This window comes from Dipodomys ordii, unplaced genomic scaffold (assembly GCF_000151885.1).
Source record: "Dipodomys ordii isolate 6190 unplaced genomic scaffold, Dord_2.0 Scaffold92, whole genome shotgun sequence".
Taxonomy (NCBI): Eukaryota; Metazoa; Chordata; class Mammalia; order Rodentia; family Heteromyidae; genus Dipodomys; species Dipodomys ordii.
In genome coordinates, this window is record NW_012267308.1 from 4,563,327 (window position 1) to 4,576,207 (window position 12,881).

At 43.7% G+C, this 12,881-nt stretch overlaps 2 protein-coding genes across 2 annotated transcripts in view; one reads left to right on the top strand and one right to left on the bottom strand.

Moving 5' to 3' along the window:
- LOC105993075 (zinc finger protein 790-like) overlaps positions 1-12,881 on the bottom strand; it is a 65,584-nt gene that overhangs the window by 17,634 nt on the left and 35,069 nt on the right. The window lies entirely within an intron of this gene.
- The window catches only part of LOC105993128 (zinc finger protein 208-like), an 81,049-nt gene continuing 68,873 nt past the window's right edge, over positions 706-12,881 (top strand). The window contains 5 exon segments of the mRNA XM_013026289.1: positions 706-916; positions 3,841-4,038; positions 7,864-7,990; positions 8,471-8,563; positions 9,551-11,894. Of these exon segments, the coding sequence (XP_012881743.1) occupies positions 3,967-4,038; positions 7,864-7,990; positions 8,471-8,563; positions 9,551-11,894 (2,636 nt within the window). The 5' untranslated portion in view covers positions 706-916; positions 3,841-3,966.

Here is a 12,881-nt window from a genome sequence, read left to right on the forward strand (position 1 = left end):
TGAGCCACCTTCCCAGCCCCGACCCTATTCTTAATGAGCGAGAATTTTGTTCTGTTTCTAATTTCACATTTTATATTCTTTTGGGGAGGGAATCATCACATCTACAGCTCAACCGTTTGTATAGTGGTGCTTGCAGTTGAATACCTACTCTCTTATACTAATCAAGTGCTTTATCATTGGCTGGCACTCCACTTCCAGGCTTCTGGTGGTTATTTGGAGTCTCACGGATGTCCCTGCCCCGGCTGTTTTTGAACCGCCATCCTCGGAGCTCAGCCTCCAGAGTAGCCGGGATTTCAGGCATGGGCCACCAGTGCCCAGCGGCGGTTATCATTTTTATGTATAACAACGTTCCAGACGCCCTGCGCCATGCTTGCTTTCTCGCGGGTGGAATCCTGCTCAGTCTACTTCACAAATCCTCATTTCCTTGTAAAATTTGGCCGGAAGCAGCTTTCTTACCGTTGGCGGGACACACAGTATTCCTTGTATGGAATGTATAAGAATCCAAGATGGCGGCCCCCAGGAGGAAGATCTGTGGCGGCCGCCATGTCAACCACAATGGAAACTGGAACCTTCGCAAAGGCTCGGCGGCGTTGCCACAGCAGCCGCGAGCGTGCGCAGTACAAACAAGCTCCACCCTCTCCGAGGGGACGTTTCAGAAGTCGCACCGGAAGTGACCTTCCCGAGCGGTTTGCAGCTACCCTTTGCCTCACGTCTGCGTTTTAATGCTGAGAATTCTTGGATGACTGCGGCTGGTCGCGATTAGAGCTTCTGCTGCGTCCGTACTGTGTGGGGATATAGAACGAGCGCCGGACTTGAGGTTCGGCGATGGGCGGCGGCCGCGGCGGCCGTCGATGGTTGTCATTGACGAGGTTCTCTTCTGGCTCCAGGATCTTGGAGATGAGACGCTGATTTGGGGGTCAGTATGGGGTGTGTGTCTGTGATCTGTTCGTTTTCTAACCTTACTTGAAAGTTCAGTAGTTTTTAGCCGCCTGTAGCGTTAACGATTCTCTACCTTGGGTGTGTAGTATTTTCTTTGTTGCTGAAATGTGACTTTCATTTTTAAAAGTTTTTTTTTCTTTGAGTCAAGAGTTATTTCGAAGTGCTTTTTCTGTTTCAAATATGTCTGGATAAAATTTTGAGTTAAAAAGCTTTATGGCTTATGTCCTGGTCGCTTCCGTCACGTCTGTTACATAGAAAGTGTGTCCTATAACGAAACCAATTGTATTGCTCTCTACACACACACACACACACACACACACATCTCCTTAGTATTTTGTTTAATTACAAGATTACATTAGATAAACTCATTGGAGAGATGTCTTTCTATCTTTTACTTTTTAAAAAAAATTTTGGCAGTCGTGGGCTTGAGGCCAGAGATGTCCCTGAGCTTTTTTGGCTTTGAAATGCGATCCTCGGATCTCAGCCTCCCGAGTAGCTAGGATTATATATGTGTGAGCCACCAGTGCCCAGCAGCTCCATCTGTCCTTTCTTCTGCTTTCTGTCTTATATATTTGAAAGTATGTTTGGAACACCTGTGTATTTTATTTTTATTTTGTCAGTCATGGGGCTTGAACTCCAGGGGCCTGTGCATTGCCCCTGAGCTCTTTGATCAAGGCTAGTGCTTTACCACTTTGAGCCACAGCGCCACTTCTGATTTTCTGGTGGTTAATTGGAGATAAAAGTCTCACACTTTCCTACCCAGGTTGTTTGAACTGTGATTCTCAGATCTTAGCCTCCTGAGTAGCTAGGATTCCAGTCATCCAGCCACAATATTTTTTTTTTTTTTGGGTCCGGTCATGGGGCCTGAACTCTGGGCCTGGGTGCTATCCCTCAGCTCTTCAGCTGGAGGCTAGCGCTCTACCACTTGAGCCACAGTGCCACTTCCGGCTTTTTTCTTCTTTTTGCTTATGTGGTACTGAGGAATTGAACCCAGGGCCTCAGGCATGCAAGGCAAGCACTCTACCACTGAGCCAACTTCCCAGCTCCAGCCACAATATTTTTAAAAATAATATATATGATTAAATAGCTCAGAGGATATGATAGCAAATCAAGCTTTTATCATTAAAAAAAAAACCCACACAATTTTCCCAAATGCCTTCCAGCATTTAGATAGTATTGCTTTTTAAAGTTTTTAATTCTGGGGGAAAATTACATTTACTTGCTATAAAGGTATAATTGTCATTTAAGTTTGCTTGTTTTATGCATCAATCTCTCCTCTCTTTGTTGGTATGTATACACAACACTGGGGTTTTTGTTTGTTTTTTAATTGTGTCAATCCTGCAGCTTCAGCTTAGAGCCTTGGTGCTGTCCTTGAGTTCTTTTGTTCAGAGGTAGCACTTTACCACTTGAGCAACAGTTCCACTTCCAATCTCTTGGTGGTTAAATAGAGATGAATCTCATGGACTTGCCTAGGCTGACTTGGACTGAGTCCTCAAATCTCAGCCTCCTAGTAGCTAGGATTATGGTGTGAGCCACTGATGCCCAGCAAAAGAATGTATTTTTTTTTTGGGGGGGTCCAGTCATGGGGCCTGAACTCTGGGTCTGGGCGCTGTCCCTCAGCTCTTCAGCTCAAGGTTAGCACTCTACCACTTGAGCCACAGCGCCACTTCTGGCTTTTTTTGCTTATGTGGTGCTGAGGAATCGAACCCAGGGTCTCATGCATGCAAGGCAAGCACTCTACCACTGAGCCACCTTCCTAGCCCCCAAAAGAATGTATTTTTAAATGTTTGTAATTCCTCTGGAATTTTCCTCCTAGAATTTGTCTACTGAATACTATGTGGTGGTGGATCCAGTATCATCACCCTTTGGGCAATACATGCCTTGTACATACTTGGACTTATTTACACAGTGTCATAGCTATGGCTCAATATTGTCTCATATGTTTATTGTTTTACTTGTTTTAGTATTTGATAATGGATGGTAATTGCTAATGGTAAGTTGCATGCTTTTGTGTGCCAAGGAGGTGATGGCTACTTTATAAGCATGTCATTTAATTTTCATATCTGATAGACGGCATTTTCAGCAGGGCATGGTGGAACACATCTGTAGTCCCAAAAGTGAGAGGTAGTCAGGAGAATTACAAGTTTGTGACCAGTTTAGGCTACATAGTAAGATCCTGTCCTACAAAACAAAGCCCACAAGAAAGAAAAAGACATTTCATCCTCATGTTTTGAAACTAAAACTAAGGTAATTTTATATTTTTATAGTTTTAAATCAGAAGAAACATAATGCAAATATGCCATAATGTTACTTCAGGTCTCATGCTTTCCCTCATATTTCACCATCATTTCTGCCTGTCACAATATTTAATCTCCAAAGCACTGCTGCTTTAGTGTAGTCCCAGAAGTAACATTTTCAGCATAATTTGGATACTAGTTTGAAGTGAAAATTCTTGAGCCCTACCTAAGGCAGCCTAAGTCAGAAATTGTGAGGGTGAAGTTGAGAATATTTAAACTGTGTGAACATGCCCTCGAGATGATTTGACTGTATACAAGATATTTGTTTGTTTTTGTTGGTCATGGGCTTGAACTCTGGGCCTACACGCTGTCCCAGTTCAAGGTGAGTGCTCTACCATTTGAACCATAGCGCCACTTCTGGTTTTCTGGTGGTTAGAGATGAGTCTCACGGATTTTCCTGCCTGGGTTGGCTTTGAACCATGATTTTCAGATCTCAGCCTCCTGAGTAGCTAGGATTACAGGTGTAAGCCACCCGTAAGCAGCAAATGTGTTCAAATTTGAGACACATTGCTTTGCAGTTTGTAGCTCAGGGACCATACCCACATACCCAGGAGTGTGTAAGTGGTGGATATTGAGTGATGACTGTAAGGCTTGTTCTTTCCAGGTTTCTTGGTATCTCTGGGAGTCTTCTGAACCATATGTCCTGCCAGAATCCAGGCCAACCTAAATTCATGGAGGACCACTAAGCTTTAATCGACTTAAGAGAAAAAGGGCTGAAAACCCTGTGACTATGCCAAGTAATAAAACTTCATTCCAGAAATCTACAATCCTTGTTCCAGAGGATTATGGGAGCTCATGTGAGGTAAGGAGGAGAAATCTTGGGCTTAGTGATTCCTCCCAGATAGGGTATCTTTAATCTGTTAGGGGAGCACAGGAAGCAGCCATATTCTTTAGCCTGCTCCTTTGGGTACCAAATTATAGATAAAAGGTAGCATCTAAAAGTATTCTTGGCTGAGATCGTGGCTTAGTGGTAGAGTGCTTTTCTAGCATGCATGAAGCCCTGAGTTCGATTTCTTAGTACCACATATACAGAAAAAGCTGGAAGTGGCGCGGTGGCTCAAGTGGTACAGTGCTAGTCTTCAGCAAAAAAGAAGCTCAGGGAGAGAGCCCAGATCTAGAGTTCAAGGTCAGGACAGAAAAAACAAAAAAAAAAACAAAGGTATTTACTTACTTTATGAATAGATGCAAATAAGCTGATATGGTGGCATTCTCATAGGGTCCCAGAACTTCAGAGGCTGGGCTGTGTAGTGAGATCCTACCTAAAAAAAAAAAAAAAAAGGGAAGAGAGTAGATCAAAACATCCTAACCAGGTGATGATGGCTTATGCTTATAATCTTAGGATCTAAGGATTACAGTTGGAAGTCAGCCTGAACAGAAAAGTCCAAGAGAGTCTTATCTCCAGTTAATCAGCAAAAAGCCAGAGTTGGAGGTGTGGTGCAAGTGCTAGCCTTGAGTAAACAACAAAAAACACAAGATCCTAAGTTCACTCTCTCTCTCTCTCTCTCTCTCTCTCCCTCCCCCTTGATACTTTGTCCAGGAAAATATATATCAGAGCTAGGTCTCTGTGACTCAAGCCTATGAGGATTGTGGTTTGAAGCCAGCCTTGGCAGGAAAGTCTGTAAAGACTCTAATCTCCAATAAACTACTCATAAAGCCTGAAGTGGCACTGTGGCTCAAATGGTAGATCATTAGCCTTGAGCAAAAAGAAGTTTAGGGACAATGCTTAGGCCCTTAGTTCAAGCCCCAGAACCGGCAAAAAAAAACAACAACAACAAAAAAAGGACCAGCAAAAACAAAACACACACACATTTTTTGCCCAGTCCTGGGACTTGAACTCAGGGCCTGGGCACTGTCCCTGAGCTGCTTTTTGCTCAAGGCTAGCACTCTACTACTTGAGCCACAGTGCCATTTCCAGCCTTTTCTGTTTATATGGTACTGAGGAATCAAACCCAGGGCTTCAAGCATGCTAGGCAAGCACTCTACCACTAAGCCCCAAGACATACTATTTTTAAGGAAACAATGTATTGAGAGTTTTAACCTGGCCTGGTGATGCACACCTCTATTAGCTATGTAGAAGCAGAGAGGAGGATCACAATTTGAGGCCAGCCTAGGCAAGTCAGAAAGGCTGTATGTCACAAATAAGCTTGTGTGGTGGCCCACATACGTATTCCTAGCTACTCAGGAGGCAGTTAGAAGAATCATGGTTGGAGTTCTTCCAGACTTTAGAAAGCTCAAGACCAGGCTCATGCCTGTAATCCTAGCTACTCAAGAGGTTGAGATCTGAGGATCTCGGTTCAAAGCCAGATCAGGTAGGAAAGACCAAGAGACTCTTATCTTCAATTAACCACCAGAAAACTGGACGTAACTGTGGCTTAAGTGGTAGAGTGCTTGCTTTGAGCTGAAGAGCTCAGGGACAGTGCTCAGGTCCAGAGTTCAAGATTTACAACCAACCAAAAAAAAACAACAACAAAACCCAAAAAAATTTCTACTAAATGAGATAGGGCATGAAGTAGTCTGCTTGCTTAGCAAATAGGAAGACCTTTTTGTAATCCTCAATACTAAGAGAAGGAAAAAGGAGAAAAATACACAAAATAAAAATCATTTATCTCATGGGCTGGAAGGTAGCTCAGTGGTAGAGCGCTTGCCTTGCATGCATGAGGCCCTGGGTTCAATTCCTCAGCACCACATAAGCAAAAAGAAAAAAGCCGGAAGTGGTGCTGTGCCTTAAGTGGTAGAGTGCTAGCCGTGAGCTAAAGAGCTGAGGGACAGCGCCCAGGCCCAGAGTTCAGGCCCCATGACCGGACCCCCCCAAAAAAATCATTTATCTCATGCAGAATAATTTCCTTTTAGAGACTGCACCTTGCTGTGTCACCTAGACTGTCATCAAGCCCCAGGCTGGAGGCAAGCAATCTTTCTACCTTAGTCACCCTAGTAGATGGAATATAGACCTGTGTCATCACAGGTGGCTCATGTAAATAAGTTTAGAATTGCAGGATAGATGTCTAGACACAATAGTGGCCTGCCCACTGCTGCCCACATGGATGCTGCACTATACCATCTTCGTTTTTTTTGGTCGGTCGTGGTGCTTGAACTCTGGGCCTGGGTGCTGTCCCTCAACTCTTCAGAAGCTCAAGGCTATCACTCTACCACTTGAACCACAGCATCACTTCTGGCTTTTTCTGCTTATGTGGTGCTGAGGAATTGAACCCAGGGCCTCATGCATGCAAGGCAAACACTCTACCATTGAGCCACCTTCCCAGCCCCTACACCATCTTGTTGAGTATATCATACCACAGTGGTGAGGAGGGGTACCTTTTCATCTTAAGAACCTTTTTGGCACTTAACTACCATCTCTGCCTGGTGGCCCCAGAACCAACATACACACACAAAGTAATATGGTCAGGGTCCTTGCTTGGGGAGAGCAGAGGTGTGTGGACTCTAGGTGACTCTGTTAGCTGAGCTTCTCAGCTTCCCACCATAGGACTGCAGTCTCCCCTGCATTAAGGACAGGTATGCAATATGATGATGGTTGCTAAAGTCTTCTCAATTATCTTCTCTCGAGGGACAAATCTCTCCTAGTTTTGAGCTGCTCACAGTGAGGCTTCGCTTTCTCTGTTGTCTACAAGTTGTTTGTCGTTTTGACTGTTTTTGCTGGTGGGTATTAGTTTCTTTTCAGCCATCTTGCTAACATTATGCTCCAGGGGTGAACCTTTTTTTTTTTTTTTTGCCATCCTGCGGCTTGAACTCAGGGTCTGGACACTGTCCCTGAGCTTCTTTTGCTCATGGCTAGCGCTCTACCACTTGAGCCATAGTGCTACTTCCAGCTTTTTCTGTTTATGTGGTACTGAGAAATGGAATTCAGGACTTCATACATGCTAGCAAGCACTCTCCCTCTAAGCCACATTCCCAGTCCTGGGGTGAGCTTTATTTATTTTTTTGGCCAGTCCTGCCTGGGCCTTGAACTCTGGGCCCCGGCACTATCCTTGAGCTTCTTTTGCTCAAGGTTAGCACTCTACCACTTGAGCCAAGGCTCCACTTCTGGCTTTTTCTGTTGATGTGGAACTGAGGAATCAAACCCTGGTCATCGTACATGGTAGGCGAGCACTCTACCACTAAGCCATGTTCCCAGCAGGGTAAGCTTTCTAAAAGAAGAGTTGGGCCAGCCATCAGTGGCTCACACCTATCTCCTAGCTACTCAGAAGGCTGAGATCTGAGGTTTGAGGTTCAAAGCCAGCCTGGGCAGGAAAGTCCAGTTAATCACCAAAAAGCCAGAACTGGCCCAGAAAATAAAAATAAAAACAAAAGAAGAGTTAAATCAAAGACAATAATAAAACCAGTTTTCTGTATTCCTTACTGTTGGTTTTTTTTTTTTTTGGGGGGGGGTCTGGGCGTGGGGCCTGAACTCTGGGCCTGGGCGCTGTCCCTCAGCTCTTCAGCTCAAGGCTAGCGCTCTACCTCTTGAGCGCCACTTCCAGCTTTTTCATTTTGATTATGTGGTGCTGAGGAGTCGAACCCAGGGCCTCAGGCTTGCAAGGCAAGTGCTCTACCACTGAGCCACCTTCCCAGCCCCTACTGTTGTTTTTTCTATCCTCCCAAAGCTATGTTAAATAGTAATTTGCCCTTCCAGGGATCTGTGTCCTTAAGGGATGTGACTATAGATTTCAGCAGAGAGGAATGGCAGCACCTAGAGCCTGCTCAGAGGAACCTCTACCGGGATGTGATGCAGGAGACTTACAGCCACTTGCTTTCCGTGGGTAAGCACTGCTTTGCTGGTATCTGAAAGGAGGCCTCCATGTGTTTCCATTTTCAATTGATTGAGTGCATGAGACATCTTAAACTTGTAATGGTTTTGTCCTTGATTCTTTTTTTTTTGGCCATTCATGGGGCTTGAACTAAGGCCTGGGCACTGTCCCTGAGCTGCTTTTGCTCAAGGCTAGCACTCTACCACTTGAGCTACAGAGCCACTGCTAGCTTTTTTGGTTTATGTGGTACTGAGGAGTTGAACCCAGGGCTTCATGCATGCTAGGCAAGCACTCTACCACTGAGCTATATTCCCAGCCCCAGTCGGTTGTTGATTGTCCAGGATTCTTTATCTCCTTGGGGCACTCTTAATGTCACTTGGTTCTTAGAGAGATATGTTACTTTTTTTTAAAAAATTAAGCACCAAAACATTATTGATTGGGATCTGCAACATGATTAGCTGGACCTAGTCCTTTATCATTTCCTGTGAACAGGGTACCAAGTTCCTGAGCCAGAGGTTTTCATGGTGGACCAAAGAAAGGAGCCATGGGCATTGCAGGGTGAAAGCCCACATCAGAATTGCCCAGGTGAGTGAACTGCAGGTAGATGAAAGATAAGGAAGCAAAATGAGAAGATATCTCAGCTATCTTGAGAAAACTTGGTACCTTTGAAGTGATGTTAAAATGTCTGTTCTGGCTGGGCACTGATGACTTGTGCCTGGGGATCATGGTTTAAGACCAGTCCAGCCTGGAAAGTCAGTGAGACTTTTATCTCCAATAAACTACTCAGAAAAAGGGGGATGTGAAGCTGTGGCTCATTTGGAAAAGCACTAACCATGAGCACAAAAAGACTTAGGAACACGGCCCAGGCCCTGAGAATCCAAGCCTCATGACTGGCAAAAAACCCAAATACCTCTTCTTGCTGGACACTGGTAGCTCATCCCTGTAATTCTACTAAGGAGGCTGAGATCTGAGAATCACAGTTCAAAGCCAGGCAGGACAGGAAAGTTTGTGAGACTCATCTCCAAGTAACCACCAGAAAACTGGAAGTGGCACTGTAGTTCAAAATGATAGTGCACTAACCTTCAAGAACCACAACTGATCAAAATAAATAAATAAAGCCTCTCCTAAAATGGCCTATTTTGTTTTTCCTTTGGGGCTTTTGATAATGGGTTCTCAGATATAGAAATGTCTTTTAGGAAGTGGAGCTCTGGCTCAAAGAAATGTCTTCTATTTGGAAGACCTTGTCCTTTCTGTCTTCTTCCTTGGCGTTTTGGATTCTAGAAGGATTCTAGAACTTATGTCATTCTGCCTCATGAAAGAACATCCTGTTGTAGTCTACTCTTTTTTTTTTTTTTGCCAGTCCTGGGCTTGAACTTAGGGCCTGGGCACTGTTCCTGAGCTTCTTTTGCTCAAGGCTAGCACTCTACCATTTAAGCCACTGTACCACTTCTGGCTTTTTCTGTGTATGTGGTACTGAGGAATCGAACCCAGGGTTTCATGCATACTAGGCAAGCACTCTACCACTAAGCCATATTCTCAGCCCAAGTGATGTTTTCTTGCGTTTCATTCTAGAATTGCAGCAGAGTGGTGACCAGACAGACAGCTGCCAGCAAATGGAAAATAAAACATTAAGAGACATTGTTTTAATCAAGAACATACCATCTACAAAGTGTTATTATGAAGATAAAGATATTAGAAAAGTAATTCCACTTAGCCCAAATGGTGGTATTCCTCCTCCCCAAAGACCCCACCAGCAAGACTCATTTGGGAATGACCTGAAACATAATCTAGACTGTCAAAGTTATAATAGAAATAATGCATCAAAGAGCACTAAAAAGATGGATGGACATGGTAAAATATCTTCCTTTACTATGTATGAGTGTCCTATAACAAGAGAAAGACTATGGGACCATAATCAATGTGGGAAAGTCCTCAGTTATAAAGTACCTGTTCAATATCAGAAAATTCATACGGTGGAGAAATCCTTTGATTATGCCGAATTTGGAAAGATCTTCACCCACAAGTCACAGCTCAATGTACATATAAAAGCCCATATAGGAGAAAAACTCTATGTGTGTATTGAATGTGGGAAGGCGTTTGTCCAAAAGCTAGAATTCATTGCACATCAAAAGAACCATACTAGAGAGAAGCCCTATAAATGCAATGATTGTGGCAAGTCTTTTTTCCAAGTATCTTCTCTTTTCAGACATCAGAGGATTCACACTGGAGAAAAACTCTATGAATGCAGGGAGTGTGGGAAAGGCTTCTCTTATCACTCCGATCTTAGTATACATCAGAAAATTCATACTGGAGAGAGACACCATGTATGCAGCGACTGTGGCAAGGCATTCACACAAAAGTCCACACTCAAGATGCACCAGAAGATCCACACGGGTGAGAGATCCTACATATGTATTGAATGTGGACAGGCCTTCATCCAGAAGACACACTTGGTTGCACACCGGAGAATTCACACCGGAGAAAAGCCATACCAATGTAGTCACTGTGGGAAAGCCTTCGTTTCCAAGTCACAGCTCCAGGTACATCAACGGATTCACACAAGGGGGAAACCTTATATATGCACAGAATATGGGAAGGTCCTCAACAATACTTCAAACCTCACTCCACCAAAGAAAGTTCCAATCAGAGAGAAGTCTTCCATCTGTACTGACTGTGGGAAGGCCTTTACCTACAGGTCTGAGTTAATTATTCATCAGAGAATTCACACTGGAGAAAAACCTTATGCATGTGGTGAGTGTGGAAAGGCCTTCACTCAGAAGTCAGCACTCACAGTGCATCAGAGGATCCACACAGGAGAAAAATCCTATGTGTGTATGAAGTGTGGGTTAGCCTTCATCCAGAAGGCACATTTGATTGCACATCAGGTAATTCATACTGGACAGAAACCTTATAACTGTGGCCAGTGTGGGAAATTCTTTACTTCCAGGTCACAGCTGCATGTGCATAAACGAATTCATACAGGAGAAAAACCCTATATATGTAATATATGTGGGAAGGCATTTACCAACAGGTCAAATCTCATCACTCATCAGAAAACACACACAGGAGAAAAGTCCTATATATGTTCTAAATGTGGAAAAGCCTTCACTCAGAGGTCAGATTTGATTACACATCAGAGAATTCATACCGGAGAGAAACCATATATATGCAATACCTGTGGGAAAGCCTTCACCCAGAAATCACACCTCAATATACACCAGAAAATTCATACTGGAGAGAGACAATATGAATGCCGTGAATGTGGGAAAGCCTTCAACCAGAAATCAATACTCATTGTGCATCAGAAAATCCACACAGGAGAGAAACCTTACGTATGCGCAGAATGTGGGAGAGCTTTCATCCGCAAGTCAAACTTCATTACCCATCAAAGAATCCATACTGGAGAGAAACCCTACGAATGCAGTAACTGTGGGAAATCCTTTACCTCCAAGTCTCAGCTCTTAGTACATCAGCCAGTTCACACAGGTGAGAAGCCCTATGTGTGTACTGAGTGTGGGAAGGCCTTTAGTGGCAGGTCAAACCTCAGTAAGCACCAAAAAATCCATACTGGAGAGAAGCCTTACATCTGTTCTGAGTGTGGGAAGACGTTCAAACAGAAGTCAGAGTTGATTACACATCACAGAATTCACACTGGCGAGAAACCTTATGAATGCACTGACTGCAGGAAATCTTTCACCAAGAAATCCCAGCTCCAAGTGCATCAGCGAATTCACACAGGGGAGAAACCTTATGTGTGTGCTGAGTGCGGGAAGGCCTTTACGGACAGGTCAAATTTAAATAAACATCAAACCAAACACACCAGAGATAAGCCATATAAGTGTGCAGTCTGCGGGAAAGGCTTTGTTCAGAAATCAGTGCTCAGAGTACATCAGAGTATTCACATTTAAAAGCAACTGTGAGAAAATGCTCACTGACGATATGTTTTATTTGGCTTTATTGCATGGATAGGACATAGTATGTGTATTATTGTAAGTAGAAATGCCCTCATACATATCACTGCTCAAAAGGACCTCTGAGAAGGCCCCCAATGGTGGGAGGAGTTGAGCTTCCTACACCATCATGTTATGAAATTGACAAATACATGATGAAAGGACACAGCCCATTTGACACATCTATAAGAAGCTTTCTCTGAAAAAAATGCAATAGAATGATGTTACCAAAGTATTAATAGGAAAGATGATAAGTCAGTGTAAATGGTTCAGTGCCAACAAACTGGTAAAAGCATAAAATTTCTATAGGAGTAGTAGACCAGTCCTTGGTGTGTAAGTTGGTTGTTGCAGAATAATTGTCTAACAGGGTCATGTGTTTTCTTTCTATAGTAGGATCTAAGACATTTGTGTATGTCAAATCCCCAACTGAATATTAAAATCAAGAAAGAAGCCGAACGCCAATGGCTCATGACTGTAATCCTAGCTGAGGCTGAGGTCTGAGGGTTTCGGTTCAAAGCCAGCCAGGGCAGGAAAGTCTGTGAGACTCTTCAATAAACCAGCAAAAATCTGGAAGAGGCACAGTGGCTTAAGTGGTAGAGTGCTTGCCTTGAGGGAGAGTGCCCAGGCCCAAGGTTCAAGCCCCACAAACTGACAGAAAAATAAAGATACAATAAAAGATACCTCCTAAAAGATACACAAACCTAAGAGTATATGTGGACTCCTCACTGAAATCTATCATCAGGCTTTGTAACCCGTTTCAGTAGCCATCAAGAGTCTTTGAATCTCACAAGCCATTGGCACATGGTCTTTTGAACTGCCATTTCCTTTAGGAAAGCTTGAAGTCATTTTTCTACCATTTTTATCCATTTAAATGACCCATCACAATTCTTCACACCTTTGCCTTTGCCACTGTGTGTGTGTGTGTCTGTGTGTGTGTCTGTGTGTGTGTGTGT